Source organism: Ammospiza nelsoni, chromosome 14 (genome assembly GCF_027579445.1).
Source record: "Ammospiza nelsoni isolate bAmmNel1 chromosome 14, bAmmNel1.pri, whole genome shotgun sequence".
Taxonomy (NCBI): Eukaryota; Metazoa; Chordata; class Aves; order Passeriformes; family Passerellidae; genus Ammospiza; species Ammospiza nelsoni.
Window position 1 is genome coordinate 11,832,437 of NC_080646.1, and position 19,736 is coordinate 11,852,172.

Below are 19,736 nucleotides of genomic sequence, written 5' to 3' on the forward strand. Positions count from 1 at the left end.
ATTACTTATATGTTCTATTGTTTGGTGCATCTGAGAATCTCACTGTACATGTGATGAGCTTAATGCATTGCCATTCCCACCAGGGTTTCCAATGGAAGCACATCAATACTAATGTGCTTGGAAAATAATCAGAGTGTTGAAGATACCCAGGTCTAATCACCTGGCAACCAATTTTCTCATTTAAGGGGTTAGATTCCAAATTTCCTCATGGATTCAGGATCTTTATCCACTCTAACAAGCTCATCTGGCTATTTGGGATGTCAGAGTTGAGAGGAGGTGGCTGCAGTATGTTACAAACAATGTGGATATAATGGGATCAGTCACTTCCATTACAGTGCCAGCACCCCAGCCTGCAGTGCACTGTTCACCCTTCCCTTCCCCAAATCTCATGAGCTGCTTCATCTCCCCCCTGGCCTGACATATCAGCTTTAAGCAGAGAAGTCTGAAATGCAGCAGCTGCTGAGTCCTGCTTCAACCATCCTGGGCAATGTGTGACCCATGAGAGCAGCACCAGGGGCCATCACGGGACACTCCTGGTGGCAGCTGTGGCCAGAGCAGGGCTGCACACGAGGGAGGATCACATCTGTGTGTTTCTAACCTGCAAGGTCATAGAGCTCAGTATCAGAAGCACTGGCCAGGGCCTCTTCCAGCTCTGGATCCAGGGTCACCTTCTCTTCCGTGCGTGTTTCCACGGGCTTCTCTTTAGGGATAAATATTTTGCCTAAGATAAAGAAAAAAAGCCAGAGTGAGTAATGAATTATTGGAACAACTTCTTTGCCTCCTGGCAGCAGAGGAATAGGTCTGTGACAGTGGAACTGCTTGGAAATATTATCACAGGCATGTTTTTCTCTTTCTTACTTGATGTTATCCTCCACACCAGGATCTTAATAAGTCTAAAAATAAAAGGTGCAGATTACTGCTCTTTGTTGGTGATTGTTATTTTGGGAATTTGCTCTCAGGAGGAGTCCCAGCTGGGATTTTTCTGAAGGTCCTGTGTCCTTAAATAGGCAGAATCAGGTCTACACAAAAACCTTGCAGAAATTTCATCCTTATATTTAAATGAGGCACCAGGAGCAGTTAAAACCATCCTACTGCAAGAATCTTTCAGTTCATGAACTTCCATACATGATCCTGAAAGCTCAGCAAACCTATTTTCTTCCAGTAACTCAGTTTAATTCCCAGCCCCTCCAGAGTATTTTCCCTCTGTGTCCCCTGCTGATCATTCACATAAATAGCCTTACCCTGATCATTTGTGCAGGCCTGAAAAGTCTGAACTGAACCACATGTTGCCCAAGAAAGACTCCTGGCATATTTGTTTCGCTCTGTATCCTGCTGAAACCTTTGGGTTAGCAGATATGTGTTTCCATGCAATATTCCCCCAAGGCTGAGGTCACTGGCCTGTCTGTGAAATGGGGAAAATGCAGGATAAATCCAGGAACAGCACAACAAGTTCCACTACTCCTTCAGGCTGCTGTGGTGGTTAACCTCAGCCCTGGGATGATGGAACTGCAAATTGGAGTCAGAGCTGGAGCTGCACTCGAGGCACCAGCACTGCTGGGCTTTTCTCCCACTCAGCTTTCCTGAGCAGCCCCCACAGCCAGGGCAGGACTGGATGATCCCCAGGATCAGACAGAGCCATTGCTCCAATAATTGAGGGAATCCCCATGATCAACTGTCCCCTGTGCCATCGTTGCCCTCACCTTGTCCCTAACAATTCCTTCTCAAGCAGGCTTTAATTAATCCTGCTGCAATGATGATCTTTGGTGCAGGCAGCTTTGGCCACTGTCAGCTTTAAATTTTCATTTTGTGCAGCTTTTTACACTCTAGAAATAATGCTTGAAGCATTACATCTAGTCCTGTGGCTTTCTGAAATGTCTCTAAAATTTTAATTTTAACTCTATTAGTCATATTGTTACCATTCATGAATGCAATTCTGATATTTAGTACTGAATTACAGATGTTTGGCCTCTGTTTTTTTCAACACTTCTGTGACTTCATTTTTCCCCTTTATGGTCCAAAGTATCATTTTCATGTTGTAATTTCCAATTCATTTATATCTTTTATACAAGTTTGTCTACAGCCATTTTTATGCTGTCAGCTTTCATGACTGAAGTCACTGAGTAAGCTCAGAAAAAACTTTAATTGATATTTCTGAAACTCTGGCAAGGTTTATTGATACATGATTCACATTATTTACCTTAGAGATATTTCTACCAAGGCTAAACTACTTCTGAGTAGAAATTGGACAAAAAATTATGCAGGAAGTCAAAGTAGTATCACGGTATGATTTATTTTTCATGTGATACTTTAAGTAAGTAATCTTTTTAGAAAAGGCTTCAAGAAGATAAAAGCCTTTGGTGGGTGAAAGGTAAGGACCATTCTAACTGTGACTGCATTAGGTCACAGCAATTAAGCACAGCCATCCCAGCAGCATCAAACAAAAATCAAGTGGAAATCTGGGGTAAGAAACACTACAAAGATGGGTCAGTCATGCTCTCCAGATTTACCAGCAGCACAGCTGGGCAGAATTCAGACCCTCTCTGTGCCACCCCCTAACCTGAAGTGTTGGATGGCAGCACTATCCAGACACCACTGACCAAGACTTAACCTGACTTGAGGAAAAATATTCATTACTGTGCTGAGGGCTAGAAAACCAAAATCAATCAGAGTATCTGAGTAAGCAATGAATAGTGAGGAATACTGCCCAGAAAGTGTTTTCCTTTCAGGTCACCGGTGATTCCACCTGAGTTTTGAGTATTCAGTAGGTTGGTTGAGGCATCGAGGGAATCTTTATCCTGACTGATAAGGCTGCTCTGCAGCAGCAGTTCCACATCTCCCCAGACCCAAACCCCAGTCACACTTTCAACAAACACTGATCCAAGTCTGTGCTTTCACACACAACATTGCAAAGGCACACAGGACCTTGAGTTTGGACTAAACTGGGCACAGTATGTGGTGTATTTGGTCTTTAAGGACTTTGGATATGTGAAGGTCAAGTGCCTTGCATAGCAAGAAATCAAGGGGTAATGGAAGCCTCTAGAGGCTCATACCTTTGCTGTACAGTTCACATATATAGGAATACAATTTTAAACATTTGTTTCAGGCATATGTAATTCTTGGACACCAGCCTGAATCTCGTTAAATGTGTATATGATTCGCAATGATAGCTTCATTTAATGCATTCTCGGCAAATGTTTCAGAAAAAAAATTCTATTCTTGGTTCTATGAAATATTCAAAGGGGCAAGGTCATGTCAAAGACAGTAATATATATCTTTAATGTATGTGGGTCTTGCTGGCATCCAGTGGTGTTTAAAAATATTCATTTTACTGCAATCTAGATAAGAACATTCCACTGTGAAGAGATGCTGTAGCACAGCAGATGGAGGTTAGAAAACCTTCTGTATTTAGCATGTTTTTAGGAATTTATTACCTGTCCACCAGCTGCAAAGCCTGTGTGTCTGTTTATAGACAGCTGTCAACCTGTTTTCCTTCATTATTTAAAGACACAGTTTAAAGATTCAGGAGGTGTCTCCTAGTCCCACATCTGTACATTGTAAATTCATTATCCAGTGCATCATGGAATTCACTGACAAAATAAAATATGGATTGTGGCTTCCTTGATTCAATGGTCCAACTTAAAATTTATTACTTGGAAGAAGCCTTGGAGGAATAGTGACATTTTATTATTATAAAGTGAGATTTATGAAGAAAGGCTGCTGCTCTTGATGTTCTTTATATTCACACTGTGGTTTAGAAGGCATTTTATTATTATTTTATTCTATCTGGTATAATTAATGTTGGCTGTGCTATATTTTGCCTCCAGAATATGCTAATGTTCTATGCTAAGTTTTAATAGTAGTAGCTTAACTTTCTACCAATGAAAAACACAGTGACAGAAGTTCTGTTTATACATAACTTGAGCTACTTTGTTGTTAACAAGACAAAAGCAACCACAATTCTGCATAAGAATAATATTTTTTTTGCTTAACTGTAGTAAAATATAATTTTATTTTTACACAAGCACAGAAACCCAAAGTGTGTGGAATCCCAAGTGCTTTCTTTCAGTGTGTAATTTTAAGTGTTCATCACTGCAATTCTCCCCTTCCTTTGGTCAAACTGGCCAAAAGTGTCTGGGGTGCCCTGGGGGATGGCTGAGGCAGCTGATTACAAACCAGGGCCTTGCTGAGTGTGAGTGCAGTGAGCAGAGTTTTGTCTTGGCTCAGTTTAACAGCAGAGCTACTCCTTTTCACCCACTGCAGAAACAAGACTTCTATTGAGACTGAAATAGGAGATGGCTTTCCTCAAAAGAGGCTACAGAAACAAAATCCATTGACAGCCAGAGGGAAGAGGATTCAGGGGGAAGCACTACAGAGAGACACAGAAATGTGGATCAGGTAAAAGGAAAGCAAATTCTCCATTAAAAAAAAGAAATTCACTGGGAACAGTCATGAAACCACAGATTTCATTTTGCCACTTGGTTCAGCCAGGTTCTCTTTTCCTGCATTGTGCAAATGCCCCCATTAAAGCAATGTCAGATTAAAGCAAGGAAATGAGATCTCCACCTTTTATACAGTAATAATTAATTACCATATGCACATTTATGGGAGGATTTTTTAAGGATATTGACTTAGTTTTATAATACAAATGCATTTTCTACCATAATTGTAAAACAATAATGTACTTTCTTTCCCTATATAGTGTAACTCAGATCATTGTATTTTCAAGAAAAGACCTGGTTACACTTACTACTTCTGACTTCTCAATGAATCACTGAGCACAGTGAGTGCCTGTTTGTTCTCAATTACAGAATGCTATACTGACCTTGGGAGTGAAATTCAATAATCCTGGAAATCTGCCTTGCCTAAGACAGGCACCTGATTCACTTTTTTCATTTTACACTATTCTTTTCTGTTGATGCTTTCTTAAACACCTCCCTACAAATATTCTATAAAAATGGAGCTAAATTAGTTCTTACCAAGGATAAATTTGTATTATGAAGAAGAAAACATTCCAAGTTCAAGTAAGCATGGAGCTGAACACCAGCAGTAATAAAAATGCAGTATCATAATTGTTGTTGTTCTGCTGCTCTTGGATTAGTGTCAGCATATTCTATGCCTTAAAAACTATGACAATGGACTAGGAAGGCTGCAGAGATAAGCATTCCAAAGCTGTCAAATCTATTGTGCATAAACACAAAAAGTGAACTCAAGTTGCACCAGTATCCTTGGCTTTGATCAGCATGCTGTGATGCTGCCACTGCAGCAAAACCCTTCAAAGAGCTCTCCTGGAAAGTATGCGGGCTCAAACAAAAATAAACCAAAGCCAACCTGTACTTTTTTAAAACAGAAGGAAGCCCAGAATTTCTTCAGACCCTCACATGGATTATCAGAAGTTAGTAACCCAGTATCCTGGATTCTCACTCGACCAATCCAGCAGAAAGATCCATGTCTGATGTGGAATGGTGCTAGAGGAGGAAGAAACTCAAACTGTGCCACTGCACGTCAGGTCCTCCTGGACACCAAAGACCTTTGAAATGTGGGCAGAGCTGAATATCACACGAGTTATGTTCCCTTCTGGCCTCTTTTCTCCTACCCAGCACATTCTTCTCCTCTTTTCCTTCCCTCATTGCCCCCTGTGCCTTCCCCATCCCCTACATCTCCTGGTTTTGAAAATCTTTGAGTCCTGACCCTTCCCACCACCTCCCTTTCTTCTGCCCTCCCTTCCTTACCACTGCTCTCCTCTACAGCTCCTTTCCCCAGAGCTGCCACATCTAATCCTTCATCCTGGAATATTCACACAGCTCCTCAAACCCCCCCTCCACCTCTGCCCCAGCCTCTCTGCTGGCTCTTGGCTCTTTTTTCTCCTTTGCAGTGCCCTTACAAAGGGAGGGGAGGTCGGTCAGAGCAGGAGGGAGCCTCCCTGCCCTTGGTCGTGGTGTGACATGGAGGAAATTCCTCTCAGATGAGAATTTCAAGAGCATCCTGAGAGCCCAGCCATGCCAGGTCCCTCTGGGCACTGCTGAGCTGCCACATGAGCTGGAGCAGCACTCACTGCAGGGGGAATGCTTGCAGAATGCTACAACAAACTGGAAGCACAAGAAAGCACAATATTTTGAGGATGCCAGACTTGAGTATATTTCCCTGGGGATTCCATTTCAAGTCTTCTCTTCAAAGCATGGAGGCACTGCAGGTCATAAAAAAATCAGCTGGAAAAATTTGCTCTAGATGGATAAAACAATGTGTTTTCTCCTAATCTTGTTCTTGGAAGCAGCTAAGTCCTTTTTGCTGACACTTTCCAAAAATCCAACTCGAGGCAGCCTCTCAGCATGGGAAATTTCACTGTGAACTGTGCAAGTTTGGCAAAGTCGTGAGTGACTAAAAGAGAGTCTTAGAAAAGCAAGCAGTGAAAGGCACTGGCCAGAGGCATTACTGTCAGCAATGCTTTCAGTGCCTTAAGAGACAAACATCAGCTCTAAATTTAAGCCCTAAAGAATAGGAAAAAGGTGGCAAAAACTTAAACAAACCATTTAGGCATTGGGGGTGAAACGACTGCCATGTCAATCCAAGAAATGTGTCTCTGTATTAAACCCTAAATTTTGAAAGCAGTCTGCTGGACACAGTGGGATTGGAACTCATTAGCATCCACTCTAACACTCTGACCTTCTGGAAATGACTGTTCTTATTACTGCTGCTGTGTACTGATACTCTGCCTGGCACAGCACCACATGCGACATGGATGGCCTCTGCCAGAGCAACTGAAAACACAGGTTTGGCCAAAAGTTCTCTGGTACTTTCTTCCCTTTTCCTTTTATCAATCAGCTGAAAATGTTAGTATTTAATCACATACAAGCATGTTCCCCTTCCCTGTCTAGCCACAAATAATAATAGCCCAATCCACTGGAGTTTTTCCATGCCTTTGATGAGAACTGGATGGGATCCAAAATGAAATGGTTTGGCAAGGAGCAGAAGACCATGTAGAAAACAAGGATAGTGGTGAAGGGTTGAAACAGCAATCCCTAAAGCAACCATTCATAGCTAATGACATTTCACAACAGAAGAACTTTTTTAAATTGTGTTTCATTAGTACCATACAGTTCAGAGAAGCCCTGCAAGAAAGCAGAAATGCTCTTCCCAGTCGATGTCTGTGCCACAGCAGGACTCAAGCTGAGGTCAGACTGAGGTACAGAGAAAACAGCACTGACAGAGCTCTGGAATACTTTGTGTCTGCACTGCCCCTCATGTTCCCCACTTTTCTTTTTATTCCTGGGTCATTCATGAACATGAAAATGATACTTCAGTGATGGAAGTCTGATAGCCACCTGTTCCAGCTATATCTGTCAAGTGAGTCACCTGGACTTAAGTACAACCCTAAGTAACTTCCACAGACCATCAGGTTCTATGTAAGGATTTCTAGAACATCTATCCTGAGTAGGAACAAATCCAAAATACACAAAATAAACACTTACAAACTGCCCATCACCATGGCCCAGTTATCAGCCCTTACTCTGCCTACACTGCTCATTACTGACACACATCTGTGTTGCACAAGAGCTCCTGAAAGCCACCAGATCGTGTCAAGCCACACAATGGGCATTCCAATGAAGTGCCCAGCCCTGACTTGCATTAGGGAGGATGTGGGTAAAGCAGCCTGAAAACATTTCTCAGTGGCCAGCTTTGGGTGTGAGCCTGTGATCACTCCAGCCCTGGTTTGGGCAAACCTTGGGCCTCCACTGAAATGTGAGATCCCTCCCATGCAGGCTTCAATCCTTTTTGTACAGCAATTAATGAAGTACACCACCAAGCTGCAATGTGGCAGAGGCCCAAAACCCTAATGCATTCCATACATTTGATTGTTTTTGCCAAACACCTCCAACCTCTTGAAACCACAATTACAATCAGAAACAAGGCAATTCCCTGCACAATCAGCCCCCCTTGTCTGGGGCTCACATTTAACGTTTCCTCTGCTTTAACCATTCCGCATATCCCTGTCAGCTCTGGAATTTGGTTTAGCTTGTTTCTAGGACAATCAAAACCTTATGGTTGCTCAGCATTTAGAGACCAACATAGGCAACTGAGTTTTTGTCCTTCAGCAGCTGCTTGGTATTGCTTCTGGGTCAAGAACTCTCCAATAAAATATTCATAACAAAAAAGAGAGTAGATAAAAAAATCATCAGAGTAGATAAAAAATAACAGTAGATTAAAAAAATGACAGTTGATAAAAAATCATCATGTACCACATGCTGGTCTGGAAGGAGGATATTTTAAATGCCACCTTCTTTTCAGCTCATCACTGAATTTCCAAGTTTTAGCTTTGTATAGTAACTGTAAGAACTGGTAGAAATGTCACTTTGCATTTAATAGAAGCATCCCACTTCCTAAACTTGAAAAAATAAATGCTTTTCCAGTGGCAGACAAATATCATAGTACAAAACACTGACAAAAGTTCAAACAACACTTGACATACTCTAATCCTACTGACACACAAATATTCTTAGGTCATAAACACCAAATGGCAATTTGGCATCAATTCTTCCCAAATATACACAACTGGATGCATTTTAGAGCTGCTTGAGAATTTAATTTTTAACTAGCAGAAATAGCCTCAAATTAGTTTGGAATTATTTACAGAATGGCTACATTACAGTGCATTTCGAGTGTAAAGAAATAATTTAACAGAAATCTATGTAATATAATCATATAAATATTTACCAATCTGTAAATACAGCTTAGAGACCATCAACGTGCAGAAGATGAGAAATGAGATTTTCCTCAAGAGATATCCTTCTTTAGAATTCTTCTGAGGACACATTTTAGAAATTTAAATTATTTTTCCTGAACTAATTACTGAGCTTTGGAAGAATACAAATTATTCTCCAATTAAAGCATCTAGCATGTAGCATCAGATTTGAAAATGTCTTTCAGGATTGCTTTGTTCCCTTGCATGGGAAATATCTTCTTATAAGTGTAAAAAAAAAAAAAAAGTAATTTATATTTTAATACAGCCATCCTGGGTTTTTTTTGTTTTCAATTGCAAGTGTCAAAATGAGTCACACTTCAGTTACAAGCATAGATTCTAAGATCCAGGAATAGCCACACATGGACTTTGTAGAACATCCATCACATTTTACCAATTAGCAGCCAATTAGCAGGTTTATCATAGAACCCACGGGAGGATTTCAGTGCATCTGGCAGGTGGAGATTGCAGCTATATGTTTTATAGGGCTCAGGGCTGCATTGCTGCAAGTTTGCTGCATTGGTGGTGTTTCTGTAGGACACCTCCTGCCAAGCCACAGAGGGGCAGCAGGACTCACACTCCAGTACCAATTTAGGATATGCCAAACTCAAAATAAACAACTTTGTTCTCAAAGTCAGTTCCCTTAAAGCAGCGCAAAAATGACACTATGCACTCAATTGTCAAGGTACTGGACCTCATCAGATCTCAGATTAATTCAGTTATTTCTAACCAACAAAGAAACAAAGGGTATTTTCATAGCATTTGGCCTCTGACTTCAAAGAAAATGTAGTATAATTCTGTGTGTTTAGATTATAATTGTAAAATGACTGCAGAAATCACAGAACACATGGTTGTTTTCATTTGACTTAATCTGCTAAAGCTGATACTGAGGATTTTGTCATGAATTTGTATTGTACAAAGAGGAAATTAAGGGAATAATTCCTGTGGCCTAAAATGCTGCCATTACCTCATAATTGTAATAATTCTTGAAATTGTAATTTTGAAGTAAATGAACACAGTGAATCAAAAGCCAAATTAAGAACAGCTTTAAATGCTAGGAGGGCTGCATTCACTCTGTGCTCGGGGGGAAGTGAAATGTGTGGTTGGTTGTGTTTGCAAAGCAGTGGCATTTCCACACCAGAGACACCAGGAACTAATAAGCAGAACTCATAAGCACTTTAAGGGCATCTGGAAGCAAATGTAGGAATAATGTTGCTCCAGCTTCATCAAAGGAAAACTGAAATGGAATAAACAGCCCAGCACATACAGTACCTCTGTTAGGGACAATGCAGGGACTCATTTCGTACAGATCAAGGGCCAGTCCTATGGGTATGTACCATTCCATACACTGCTGGGGTTTGTGCACTGATGTTTCAGCCTTATCTGGAGATCTCAGATATAATACAGTGAAAACTGCAAAATTTTAACCTTAAATCTGTAAATATCAGTGAGGTGAGACCTGACTGGAGGTGTTGGTATAAATACCTGGGGGCTTGCAAGCAGTGACTTGTACTGCTCTGACCCAGCATGAGTAGGAGACTGAAAACAATTGGCAATAAATCCATACTGCAGTAAAGTGCTTTCCTTCCTGCACAGTGTGTGCTTGACCTCTCCTGCTACTGGCAGGACCTCTGCCCTGTCACTGCATGTCAGGGGCTCACCATCAGCCCTCTGAAGAGCAGTGTGTGGGCATTTTGATGGGGCAAAAAATAGGTTAAAGAAAATGCTGCATAGAAAAATGACACATTGATCAGATCTAGCTGAAAAATGTCTCATCTGACTGAAATCATTGTTTCAAAGACTGAGAACACAATGTAATGATAGTAACAACTCCTGGCCTATGAAGTGTTGTATAAATAACATTTTACATCTTTGGTAATTGTACGTAATGTAAAAAATGCTGCCCTTGAGTTTCTTGAAGTATTTGCTTTCCCTTAAGCAGATCCCATTGAAATAATGGCAAATGCATTATACAGCCAGAAATGGACCCAGACTTAGGAAGCTCCTTCTTGAATGAAGGGGTTGCCTGAGGCCAGCATTTTGGTCTCCTTCTTATAAACAAGGAAAAGGAGTTAGTGGTACTAAAGGAATATTGTTTGTTTAAATTATGACTGTTCCTGCCCTGAGGTTATCCTACTAGTGTTTAAATTATTAGAATTAGGTTTTCCTGGTTTTCCCCTTTTTATTCCCTGTAGCTGTAGGACAAGGGTAGCAGGGAAAGTGTCTGCATGAATAGCATTGCCAGATGTGATAGTAAACAAGTGGAAAAATACTTATTTTTTTGTAACAGTATTCCCTGAGCTGTTACGTACAGCAAGATTCACTCAGAAAGGCATTTATTTATGTGTTTCCTCCTGAATGCCTCCCCCACTCAACACCCCTGCATGGCCGAGTGCTTAACAGGGAGCAGACCCTGTGGGGCTGGTGAGAGCACCTTTGTGCTTGAGTGCACCCAGAGGCACTGGCTGAGCAGGGAGCTGCTGCCCGAGCCCTTGGCTGCACTGGTGCTCCTGGTGCTGTACCCCCAGTTAACCTGGGCATTAACCCAGCACAGGCCATGGGGCTGCCACTGGGACAGGCCATGGGGCTGCAGAGCAGTGATGCAGACACCGGAGCAGCTGAACCAGCCCTTCCCCTTGTGCTGCAGCAGCTCCAGCTCTGACTGCAGCCTCGCCCTGCACTGCAGAGCCCCAGCTCTGGTGCCCAGCACACTGCAAGAACAGACAGCAGGGACTCTGTTTGTCTGTCTGCTGCCCAAAGCATGGCCAGTACCTTTCTTTTCCCCCGTGAAGGGCACGAAGTCCTCTCTGTCCTTGTGCTCCAGGGCTTGTTTCTCCAGGTAGGAGAGCAGGCGCTCTCTGTCGAAGGGGCCCGTGGCGGCTTTGGTGGTCTGGTCCTTCTGCCGGAATCCCGCTGGCAGCAGGGCATTCTGCGAGAGACAGGGCAGGGAAAGGACACAGGCAGCTGCACACTCTGCTCCACACCTCATCTCAGGGGTTTGCAAGTGAAATCGTGCTTTGCATAATGCTCTTGGGTGACAGCAGTAACACACGTTACCTAAATGTAATCACAAAACCCAGCACATCATTCGGTGCTCTTGACTTACTACCCACTTGTCACAGACATATTCTATGAAAAATCCTTTCGTTAGGATTTTTTTCTCCTGAGAAGCTGAGAAACCTCAGAAACAAAATATAAACAATAATTATTTGCTGCTGTGGAATGCAACAGATGCATCTGTGATTGGTCTCATATAGTTGTTTTTAATTGATAGCCAATCACAGTCCAGCTGTTTCGGACTCTCTGGTTAGTTACAAGATTTTATTATCATTCAATTCCTTTCTATTCCTTGCTAGCCTTCTGATGAAATATTTTCTTCTATTCTTTTAGTATAGTTTTAATGTATCATCTTCTTTTAATATAATATATATAATAAAATGATAAGTCAGATTTCTGAAACATAGAGTCAAGATTCTCATCTCTTCCCTTGTCCTGGGATCCCTGTGAACACAACCACACCCACTAATATTTGTATTAACCATATCCTCAGTCAGACCACAAGAACTAAGTAAAGTCATTATGACCCCAGTTTGCAGTCCAGGGATATAAACCAGGCTATGTTTTCTGTAAATTTCCTTTACTCTTTTTCCATTTTTCTCTCACTGAAAACAAAATTCCTTTCATTCTAAAGCAGATGTCTCTCAGACTTCAGAAATGAGTGGCATGCACTAAAGAGACTGGTGAATGAGGTAGACCTCAGCTATTCAGAGTATGAGGAAGCAAGCAGATAATTCCCACTTTCAAGATGTAGCTGTGGGGTCCTGTGATTTCTCCTGCATCCTGTAACATGGGAATATGCACGAGGCCCCCACATTTCAGTCCAGGAAATCCCAAGAAGAAATGCAGGTAGGTGGACCTTGCAGTGCACATGCAGCAATACCAACATGCTGAAGGTGCCCCAGAGCACCTCAGGAACATTTCCTCTCTGGCCAGAACATGCAGAGGAAATCTGATCCATGGCAAATACACAGGCAATTCTGAGCACATCCAGTGAACAACTCAAGTCAGCAGTTATTTCACCTGTGCATGCACAAATGTGCCCAGAGTGCTCCAAATTCACTGCACACATGTAGCATAAATACAAATGCACCATGGCCTGATTTACTGTGTTGGTTGGTGTTGCTTTTTTAATGGTTTTCTGTGTCTCCATTTGAGATGCCAGATACTTGAAAATATCAGAAAATGTAGAAGTGGTAGTAGTGTGGGAAGTGGCAACATGGTGGGAGAGAACACTAAAGTTCCCATTAATTTCCAGACAAACCGGTGCTATAGAATGAGAAGCTATAATTCTGTTGTGTTTCTCCAAATTCATTTTGCCTCCAGACAGAACATTTTACCTACCAGTTTTCAAGCTTCTACATCAGTTTGAATATTTTTGAGTAGGTGCAGTCACAATTCCCTGCACACTTGTGACTGTAACCTCGTTATTGTAGGATCAAGTAGTTCTTAGACCAGAGATCTTTAAATTCTTTGTGACAATTTCTCAATTATTATATAAATATAATAATTTTTACACATATATAAAAATTGGGGAGATATATATATATATATATATATATATATATATATATAATTGGGGCAATAGATGGATAGATAGATGGATAGATAGATAGATAGATAGATAGATAGATAGATAGATAGATAGATAGATATAATCCAAATTATTCTTACTCTCTGGAAAATGACAGTTGGGTAGCTGAATCCTGTTTTGCTTGATCATACCCAAACATGTTCTCTTCAGCTAAAAATATATGTGCTGAACGACACAGTCAACAGATTTCAGAAGTTCAAAAGAGCTGATCTCCATAAACACATGTTATGTTTGTTTATTGCTGTGCTCAGAAATAGCAGCCATAAAAAGCTTCTCATTTTGTTGCAGTGTGCCAACATGACTAAAAATTTAGATTGCAGGCAAGCTCATGTCTAAATAGAACAAGAGCACAGTGATTTTTACAAAAGTAGCACATCACAGCAGGAATACAACCAAAATGTCTGCAGCTGAGCTGCTCATACTTTAGAGCACACTGTCACAGAATAGAAATTAAAAATCCTGCAGTGTGTGGCATTTCTAACAGGCAGTGCTGCAATTCTCATCACTCACCTCAGGATCAAGGTCATCAAGAACATGTTCTAGCTGCTTCAGTTCATCCTCTGAGAGCTTGCTGAGTATTTCATCCTCGTTGATGTTCTTGTACTTCTCCAGCTCCTTTCGGAAGGGCAGCGACATGGCTCCTGCTGTGCTGCTCTGCTGCTGCTCAGGATTCCAACCATCCAGGGGTGCCCAGCTCCTCCAGCCACACTCCCTGCTAACAATAAACCATTGTGAGCATCTCCATTGAGCTGAGAGCCCTGGAAAGCTGAGGGTCACAGTGACACTTGCTAAAGCAGCAGCGTGTCCTGGCACAGCACAGGGCTGTGGGATGGGAACAGCCAGGACGGGTTCAGTGTCCTGGGGCAGAGCAAGCAGCAGCTCTGAGACACAGATAAGGAAAATATTAGCAACTCTTCCTTTTTCATAGAAATAGAGCTGCTTTATTTCATTTGCTTGGAAACAGTATCTGTTTGCTCTTTTGGCCAGAAGCAAAGTGGCAGAGGCACAAACAGTCCAACAGTGACAAACAAAAACCAAAACGTTATGCCTTGAGGGATTCTATCTCATCCCAGCTTTGCTGGTGGCTGAAAGCTAACCCACATCATCCTGGCTGACTTTTTGGCACATTCTAAGCATCTGTCAGGTACACTGGTAGTTAGTCTTACTTCAGATACAAATGATAGCACATATAATCAAAATTCTTGGAGTGAGGAGATGCCAGTTATAGCTCAAAACAATATCTGTAATTCAGTCTGTTACATGGGAGACCTGCAGAAGTTCAAAACTTGAAAAAACATGAAAAAAAATACGAAGTTAGTATTTCACAAACTCTTTTCTTTTTAAAATTTGAACATGATTCCTTGTTAGATGATCCCAGCCGACTGGGAACAAGAAGATCCCATTTGCATGTCCACAACAGTCATTGTCATCATATCTGTCATATGACAATATGACAAAGGACTCTCTGTCTTTACTTGCTCTTTTTTTTTTTCTTGTCCAGAGCAAATTCCAGAACCAGAATCAGCCTGTAAAGGGACAGAGTGAAAGAGAACTAACTTATGATGAGAAGCAGCATTAGCTGGGGCTCTCGGTGTGCTCCAGGCCCTCCCAGGAGTGTCCAGCTCCCCCAGCAGCAGCACCAGCACTCTCCCAATGACACAGTTAGCTGGGCAGTTTCACAGATGAGTTTTTGCCTTCAAATTTCAGAGTTATGGTTGATATGGAAACCAGCCAATGGCACCTACCACTGATTTATATACCAACCCCAACCCTAATTTCCTCTGGCCAGGTTTTTAGTTGTCATAAGCTGATAAAATCCATGTGGGTGCTGTTGTTTGTCATATGAGCTGGAAGCCTGATTTTTGTTTTACTTTTATTCCAAGTCCAAATGAAAATATTTCATTTACTTATGAGTTTCACTATTTAAGTACTAAATATTAAAACATATTTCATTTTTATATTTATCAAAAATACTAGAAATCAGCAACCTATTGAAAGGGAAGGGAATAATCAGTGGATTTACAAATTTGAAATATCTGCAATTCTGTGACTACTGCAAGGCACATAAAGCCTTTACTGGTAACTTAAATATCCTATTCCAAGAAGAATCATTATTTTGCCTATACACTTTCTTTTTTTTCCTTATTCCTGCTCTGTTTGTGGCTGCTGTTTTCCTAGCATGACATCATCATCAAGCCACTCCACATGTCAGGATAGAATTCAAGCATTCTTAAGTTGAGAGTTTGTTTTAGGGAGGTAGTCAGCATCTGATGTTTAACAAAGTTACAACTGTTGTGAAATATAATACCAAAATTTCCTCATATGCAATGAGTGTGGGGGATATTTTGACCAAAACCAGTATACAAAGGAGCCAATGTTTTTGTGTACTTAGTGATTAAGAAGAAATCTAGTTCAATATGTGTTTAATCCAAGCAATTTTTTATCAAAATTACTTGTTAAATAATGAAAGAATTTTATTTTAAAATTATAATTTGTTTAAACTGTAAAACCAAATGGAGCTGCAGTACAACATCCTGTCCTAGGGCATCAGGTGCCTTTCTCTAAGTTCATTTGGATAAACTCATTACAAACATAACATTTCAGCTAGCAGTCATTAACTGAGATAAAAAAATTCTTTTAGGGGATTACAGCTTTTTAAAACTATTTAAGTAAAATGGTTATTTTATTAGAGTTTAATCACATCCCTGGAAAGGACAGAAATGTAATCGCAAGGCTAGGGTAATTAAATATTGTAGGAAAAGCAATTTGTAAGAGTCCAGGGCAGTTTCCCTGGCTGAGGGTCAGCAGGACACCTGGAACCAGGACCTCTCCCTCAGAGGTACAGCCCTGCAGGGCTACAGCCAGCAATTGTGGCACTGGGATCAGCAGGGCCATGGAGCTGAGGGCTTCTGCGAGGTCTGCAAAGCAGAACCCATGACTGTGTGCACCCCAAATTCTTTGTGACTTGCCCAATTGCTCAGCCATAAAGGGAAGGTGTGCCAGGAGACACTTTGGACAGGTGACAACTCTCACTGTTTTAACTTTTAAGTAAGAAGAGAAGGTGTCTGACCATGTCCAGCAGGGATACCCCAAAGAGAAATTTAAACCCAGATGTTACAGATGTACCAGCCTAACTTCTCTGATGGCATTAAGAACTGTGTTGAATAACCCCTATGAGATTGGTAGTGCATGGAAATTGTGCTTTTCTTGCCTGCACACATTTGCAACAGAAATTCCCTTAATATCTTAGTTTTCACAACAGAATCCTACTCTTTTGTGACTGAACAAAAGCAGAAGACAGCTTAGGGAATTTCTTTGTCCACAATGCCTGAAAGCAGTAAAGCTTTTCTGGAGCTTTCACTCTGCTGCATAGGAACACCCATTGCTCACTCCTGGGTTTATGCTCTCTGTTGACCTTTCACCAGAGTCACAGAACCACAAATCAAGGGAGGAAATAAACCCAACAATTCAGCACCAGGCAGACTGGGAAGGAAATGCTGAACTCTTGATTCACACACTGGAAACTGCTGTCTAATGTGATGATAAGGATCTCCACCTCCCTAATTGGATTTGATACTGTTAATATTGTGTATGTAAACAGAGCCACATGCTGCCTGTGCAGCTCCTTACTGAGGGTGCACAACTATTTACTTCTTGCACACTCCATCCATTGGATTTGCTTTGTTGTGATCACTGTATGAAAGCTTCCATTAGTTACAAAAGCAGTTCTAACCCAGAGCTCCCTGCTGCTGCTATTTTGAGCATATAAAACAGATCAGGTGTCACACAGCACAAGGGACATGTCCAATCTAGAGACAACCCACTCCTGAATGTCACACTGCACTAGGGACACTGGGGAAAGCAGGATGAGGGAGCATGGATAACACTGGAGCAGTTTCCCTTCAAACTTACTGGGAAGAGTGAAAGAGATGAAGGAATGGGGGAGCACACATCCCATTTGTTTTTCTCCCCTGAGTTTCAGGATGGAGCATCTCAGTTTCTCCTGGGCCTAAGCCCCACTATTAAACAGCAAAGCCCAACAGGTGAGACCTGTGCTCATTCTGGATGGGGCAGAACTGGAAGAGGCATTTCTGCCACCCATGTGCTCCTTTTAAACCCTTGTGGAGCACAGAGGTTCCACAGTGAGCTTCAAAGAACCTCTTGCTGTATTCCTGATTCCTTCTAAAGAAAGAAATACATACAGTGGAATTTGGGGCAGCTTTTCACCTATTCCTGGCAACATCAGCATTCAAAACATGTTTTCAAAGAAAAAAAGGGTGTCATTAGTCAGCCTACATAAAATCATTACTGCTCAGTGCAGTTAACCCCTGCTGTGATACAGCCCCTCTGCACCTTGCCATGCTCTTAAGCACTTTTTTGTTATGCTTATACACTTCTGAAAGGGCTTTGCAGAGGAGTCAAGCTGTGGTTTCTGCTGATACCATAACACTGTTGTAATCTTCTACTGCTGATACAGATGTTTCTTTCAGAGAGTGAATCACTCTTCTGCTGAATTGATGCTGAATATCACAGGGGTCCCCCTTGCATCTGCTTGGATCCCTTAGGAAGTGTTGGAACACCCTGAACTGTAGAATCTCCTATGGACCAGCAGCTACAAATGCACTTCAGGTCACTCCTGCTATCTAAAACACAGACTACACACTTAGAGAAATATCAGTCTCTGGGGTCCTGCAGAGAGGAGAAGACTGTGATACTGAGGATGTGAATTTCCAGGTTTGATAGTGTGTATAAGCTAAGAATGAAGCTGCATGACAATGTGCATTATGAAGTATAGAGAGATGTGATGAATGGGAAATAATCTATTAATAGAGTTCTTTGCATTTTTATTGGGAAAAAAGGTATTTTTTATAATCAGGCTTGACAAATTGCTCTCATTTTTGCAAATCACAGCAACTGATCTTTAGAAAGGAAATCCTGATGCACGACCTCTTTTAAACTATCTCTGTATCCACAGTGGTGGATATTTGTGTTTTGAAAAACAGTTGTAAAACTGACCTGTAAATGTGGGAAAAAATCTTCCCTTTCTTTAAATAGACTCCTGTAGCTAAACATGAAAATAAAAACCAGGTGGAATTAATCCCAAGTTAAATTGATACTGGACCAAATAAATAGGATTGGGGCCATTATGATTAGGAGCCATATTTGTGCAACACAAGCAGATGCTCAGTAGAAGGAGGATGATTGTCCCATGCTGCCCAGGCAAGGAAGTGCCCCCAGCAGCACACTGAACCCAGTGCCAGGCAGGGAATATCAGAAATACTCCATTGTCTGGCATATAAATAAGGTTCCTTTTTAATTTTTATACTTAAAAGGCAAGAAAAATGTACCAATGTACTTTCTAACTATGAAATATGGAGGATGTATGCTGGGAGATGATGTTTTGCAGTAGGAGGTTCATGAATCTCAGAAAAGTTAGAAGGAATGCATTAGGGCCAGCACAGAACACAAGTGTGGCAGAACACAGCATTGCAGAACCGGGGTTTGTGTGTGCAGGATGTGAATAGAATGGGCTACAGGTCCTGATGCAGACACAGCAGACATGTCAAAGAAATTCACATAGGTACAAAATGGAAGAGAGATCTGTAGAAAAGTACTCTTCCTCTCTTTCCTCTTCTGGAATCCCCCAACTTTTCTGTCTGTTTCCCAAAAAATACTTCAGAACATAAGGAGTACTGAAGTGCTCCAGTCTAGTCACCTTTTCTAAGCCTTTTACATTCATGACATGGCATGATCACTTGGTGGATCAGAGCAAATCACCTGTTAGAGGACTTGCAGAATTGGGTTCATCAGGGTGTGTCTCTGGGGCTGGCACGGGGGAGAGCCCAGCTGCACTTGGCACGGCCTCACGGCTGGCCCTGGGACAGTCAGAGTGGGGCCAAACCTCTCCTGTGCCCAGCCCAGCTGCCATCCTTTGTCATGCTGCAGCAAAGAATCCCTCAAAATCCCTGAATTTAAAATCCCTATATTTAAAATGCTGCTTTTCTCCAGAGCTAATGTAGGGTTACTTCATGCTCTGTTCCCAGCAACTGGTTCAGTCCTATACAGAGAGCAGTGAATAATTAACAATTATGTTGTCCTAATATTAGACTAGTCCTGAAATTTTCGGATAATCATTCAGTGATGAAAAACTCCACTTGATAATTGGATGTGGCATTCTGAACCTTGGTAATGTTTATGCTACTCTATAGTTTACATCACAGTTGGCTGCTTAAATGAGGATTGATAACTTCCATGCAAATAAAATGTGAGACATTAATTCATTGTAATGGCACTTCAGTCATGCCCTTTAAAAAAATAACCACCACATATATTGCAAAATTATCCATATGA

At 41.4% G+C, this 19,736-nt stretch overlaps 1 protein-coding gene across 2 annotated transcripts in view; it reads right to left on the reverse strand.

Annotated features, from left to right (window-relative positions):
* The window catches only part of LOC132079504 (tropomodulin-2), a 32,865-nt gene that overhangs the window by 9,023 nt on the left and 4,106 nt on the right, over window positions 1–19,736 (reverse strand). Inside the window, exons 2-4 of one of the 2 annotated variants that reach the window (XM_059482172.1) lie at window positions 13,896–14,097; window positions 11,507–11,663; window positions 599–721 (exon numbers count right to left, since the gene is read on the reverse strand). In XM_059482172.1, the coding sequence (XP_059338155.1) occupies window positions 599–721; window positions 11,507–11,663; window positions 13,896–14,021 (406 nt within the window). In that variant the 5' untranslated portion in view covers window positions 14,022–14,097. Of the gene's footprint in view, window positions 1–598; window positions 722–11,506; window positions 11,664–13,895; window positions 14,101–19,736 lie in introns of both variants that reach the window. The other variant, XM_059482173.1, reaches the window with a different exon arrangement.